General features: G+C 58.8%; 1 protein-coding gene across 1 annotated transcript in view; it reads left to right on the plus strand.

The window, feature by feature from the left end:
• LOC125488371 (zinc finger protein 91-like) overlaps positions 1-1,668 on the plus strand; it is a gene marked incomplete at its 5' end in the record, with an annotated part of 28,364 nt that extends 26,696 nt beyond the window's left edge. The window contains one exon of the mRNA XM_048621370.1: positions 20-1,668. Within this exon, the coding sequence (XP_048477327.1) occupies positions 20-1,668 (1,649 nt within the window). The remainder of the gene's footprint in view (positions 1-19) is intronic.
• Between the last annotated feature and the right edge of the window lie 3,132 nt (positions 1,669-4,800).

Consider the following 4,800-nt stretch of genomic DNA (forward strand, 5'->3'; position numbering starts at 1 on the left):
CACCGCCTGACCCACATAGACACCTCCTACCAGTGTCCTGAGTGCAGGGAGATATTCGATGACTCTTCCTCGCTCCAAACTCACCGCCTGACCCATGTAGACATATCCTACCAGTGTCCTGAGTGCAGAGAGATCTTCGATGACTCATCCTCGCTCCAAACCCACCGCCTGACCCACATAGACGTCTCCTACCAATGTCCTGAGTGCAGAGAGATCTTCGATGACTCTTCCTCGCTCCAAACTCACCGCCTGACCCACGTAGACGTCTCCTACCAGTGTCCTGAGTGCAGGGAGATATTCGATGACTCCTCCTCCCTCGCAGCTCACCAGCTCGTCCATGCGGAAGCCGGTTACCAGTGCGCCAGCTGCGGCCAGAGCCTGGAGGGCCCCCTGGCCCTCTCTGCCCACCGGTGCCCTGCCGCGGGTGCCGACAAGCCCTTCCGCTGCCTCCTGTGCGGCAAGGGCTTCAGCCAGGCCGTCTCACTGAGGAAACACCGGTGTGCCGCGCCGGGTGGAGCGGGCGGCGCCGGGCACGGCTGGGCTTCCCCTGGCCCCCCTCCTGTCCCCCGGGGGGCCCGGCTCTCCGCCCGCCCGGGGGAACGATGCTTCCGCTGCGACGCGTGCCCCAAGAGCTACAACCGGCTGGACAACTTGCGGCGACACCAGAGGGTCCACCTGGGTGAGCGCCCCTTCCGCTGCACCCTGTGCGGCGAGGGCTTCCCATCGTCAGCCTCGCTGCGTGCCCACCGGGCATCCCGGCACCCGGATGCCACCCAGCGAAGGGGCTACGGCTGCGGGGCGTGTGGCGAGTCTTTTGGGGGGGCCGCACAGCTCAGCGAGCACCGGTGCAGTTGGCCGTTCCGCTGGCGCGGGGACGGAGACGGGCGGGCGGGTGCCCGACCCCCACTCCCTTCCTCCACCGCCTCCTCACCCCCCGCCTCCCCGTCCCCCGCCCCGCCCGCCACCTCCCCTCCCTGCTCCCCAGCCCGTCCTCCCTCCCCAGTCCTCGTCCTCCAGCGCCGGGACCCCGCGCCTCAGCTCCCCCTGGGGTGCGAGGCTTGCGGTGAGGACTGTGCCGATGCCCTGTCGCTGCAGACCCACCGCCTCCTGCACACCTGGGGGCGCCCTTTCACCCTTGATGAGCCCCAGCCAGGCCGCGGCGGCGAGGAGGAGGGGGTAGGAGAGGAGGAGGAGGGCGCCGGCTCCGTCCACCCGTGCCCACAGTGCCGCGCCACCTTCGGCAGCCCCTCCGCCCTGGAGGAGCACCGCCTCCTGCATGCCTGGGAGCGCCCCTTCCGCTGCGACCTGTGCGAGGAGAGCTTTGCGGATTCCTGCGCCCTGACCGACCACCAGATGGCGCACGGTGCGCGGAGCCCCGGCAGCCCCCCAGCACCCAGCTCTCCACCACCGCCTGGTCAGAGCGTCGCCCCCTCTCGTTGCCCCCCGGCGCCGCCACCACAGCCGTCACCGTCCACCGGTGCCCACCGGGAAAGGCCCTTCTCCTGCCCGGTGTGCCAGAAATCTTTCGCCGCTGGCCCGGCACTGCGGGCGCACCAGACCATCCACACCGGCAACAAACCCTACCGCTGCGAAGTCTGCTCCCGAACCTACAACCGATTGGACAATCTCCGTAGGCACCAGTACTCCCACCTCAAGGCCCCTCGCTGATGGCAGCGCCTGCCTTCACGGCGCGCGCCAAGGTGGCGGGGGAGCGGGCGAGCGAGTGGTGGTGACCTCTCCTTCCCGGGCCGCCCTCTTTTCCCCACCCACCCACCACCACTCCCTCACCCGCCAGCCACCGTTTCCTCCATGCCCCGGACAACAACAACAGGAGGGGCACCCATGGCCTTCGGGTGCAGCGGGGACGTGGCGGGAGGGTTTTCTTCTTGTCTTGGGGAAAGGAGCAACAAGTCAGGGGTGGGCGGGGAGAGCTTTACTCTGCGTCTAACTCCTGTGCTGTCCCTGTCCCTGGGAGTGTTTGATGGGTGCAGCGCTCCCTCAGTACCAACCTTTTGACAGTCTGGCACTCCTTCAGTAATGACCCTCCGACAGTGCCCCACTCCTTCAGTAATGACCCTCAGACAGTGCCCCACTCCTTCAGTAATGACCGTCTGACAGTGTAGCGCTCTCTCAGCACTGACCCTCCGACAGTGCCCCACTCCTTCAGTAATAACCATGCGACAGTGCCCCACTCCTTCAGTAATGACCCTCCGACAGTGCCCCACTCCAACAGTAATGACCCTCCGACAGTGTAGTGCTCCCTCAGCACTGACCCTTCGACAGGCCCCACTCCTTCAGTAATGGCCCTGCAACAGTGCCCCACTCCTTCAGTACTGGCCCTCCGACAGTGCGGCACTCCCTCAGCGCTGACCCTCTGACAGCGCAGCACTCCCTCAGCACTGACCCTCCGACAGTGCCCACTCCCTCAGTGCTGACCCTCTGACAGTGCGGCGCTCCCTCAGCACTGACCCTCCGACAGTGCCCACTCCCTCAGTATGGACCCTCTGACAGTGTGCACTCCCTCAGTACTGACCCTCTAATAGGGCAGCACTCCCTCAGTACTGTCCTTCTGACAGTGCGTCACTCCCTCAGTACTGTCCCTCCGACTGTGCCCACTCCCTCAGCATTGACCCTCCGACAGTGCGGCGCTCCCTCAACACTGACCCTCCAACGGTGCAGCACTCATTCAGCACTGACCCTCTGACAGTGCAGTGCAGTGCATCAGATCATGCAGTGGTGAAGGTGGGCGGGAGATGGAGAGATAGAGGGGTCCCTGTTATATGCGGCCCTAGATGTTGGATCCTAACAGTGAGAGAGCTGGTTCACTTGCAATCTCTATTTAATATAAATCAATATATCCTCACGTTGCGTTCCCTGTTAGTTAGTGATTGGAAAATGTTTGACTGTCTTTCCCACAACCTGTATGTGGCATTTTGTTTGTCTGATTCCTTCCTTGTGAAAAAATATCATTAAAAAAATCATTTTAAACAAAGGAACACGTGATAGTCATTATACCTTCTGTCATCTGTACATGCGGGCATCCATGAGGCACTGTGGGCCATCAACCGCAGTAGAATTGTACTCCAGCACAATGTGTAACCTCACGGCCCGGATTATCCCCCACTCAACCATTACCATCAAGCCAGGGGATCAACCCTGGTTCAATGGAGAGTGGCAGGAGGGTATGCCAGGAGCAGCACCAGGCATACCTGAAGATGAGGTGTCAACCTGGTGAGGCTACCAAATAGGACTACTTGCACACCGAACAGCGAAAGTGATCCCACAGCCAATGGATTCGATCTAAGCTCTGCAGTCCTGCCACACCCAGTCATGAACGGTGTTGGATGATTAACCAACTCACAAATATCCTCATCCTCAATGATGGAAGAGCTGAGCACATCAGTGCAAAAGATAAGGCTGAAGCATTCGCAGCAATCTTCAGCCAGAAGAGCTGAGTGGATGATCCATCTCAGCCTCCAGTGGTCCCCAGCAATGATAGATATCAGTCTTCAGCCAATTCGATTCACTCCACGTGATATTGAGAAACAGTTGGAGACACTGGATACTGCAAAGGCGACGGGCCCTGACAACATTCTGGCAATAGTACTGAAGACTTGTGCCCCAGAACGTCCTCCCACCTAGCCAAGCTGTCCCAGGACAGTTCCGACAATGTGGAAAATTACCCAGGTGTGTGCTATACATAAATAGGACAAATCCAACCCGGCCAATTACCGCCCCATCAGTCTACTCTTGATCATCAAGAAAATGATGGAAGGTGTCATTAACAGTGCTATCAAGCAGCACCTACTCAGCAATAACCTCGCTCACCTTTTGTCCGTGTTTGAACCAAGGCTGAGTTCCAGAAGTGAGGGGAGAGGGACAACCCTTGACATTAAGGACGCAATCGACCGAGTGTGGCATCAAGGAGCCCCAAGCCAGTCTGGAATCAATTGGTATCAGGGAGGGGAGGGGAGGGGGTGCAAACTCACTACCAGTTGGAGTCAAACCTGGCACATAGGAAGATGGTTGTGGGTGTTGGAGGTCAGTCATCTCAGCTCCAGGACATCTCTGCAGGAGTTCCTCAGGGTAGTGTTCTCGGCCCCCAAACCATCTCCAGCTGCTCCATCGATGACTTTCCCTCCATCATAAGGTCAGAAATGGAGATGTGTATAATCGTCAGTGCACAATGTTCAGCACCATTTGCAACTCCTCAGATTCTGAAGCAGTCCGTGTTCAAATGCAACAAAATCTAGACAATATCCAGGCTTGGGCTGACAAGTGGCAAGTAACATTCACGCCACACAAATGCCAGGCTATGCCCATCACCAATAAGAGACAACCTAACCACCACCCCTTGATATTCAATGGTGTTACCATCACTGAATCCCCCACTATCAACATCCTGAGGGTTACCATTAACTGGAAACTCAACTGGACCAGCCATTGTGAACAGTGGCTACAAGAGCGGGTCAGAGGCTTGGAATCCTGCAGTGAGTAGCTCACCTCCTGTCTCCCCACAAAGCCTGACCCACCATCAACGAGGCACAAGCCAGGGGTGTGAGGGAATACACCCCACTAGCCTGGATGGGAGCAGCTCCAGCAACATTTGAGAAGCTCGACACCATCCAGGGACAAAGCAGCCCCCCGCTTGATTGGCACCAAATCCACAAACATCCACTCCCTCCCCCACCGACGCTCAGTAGCAGCAGTGTGTAGCATCTCCAGAAACGCATCAAAGATCCTTAGACAGCACCTTCCAAACCCACAGCCACTTCTGTCTAGAAGGACAAGGGCAACAAA

This window comes from Rhincodon typus, unplaced genomic scaffold, assembly GCF_021869965.1.
Source record: "Rhincodon typus isolate 14 unplaced genomic scaffold, sRhiTyp1.1 hic_rhity00000585, whole genome shotgun sequence".
Classification (NCBI taxonomy): Eukaryota; Metazoa; Chordata; class Chondrichthyes; order Orectolobiformes; family Rhincodontidae; genus Rhincodon; species Rhincodon typus.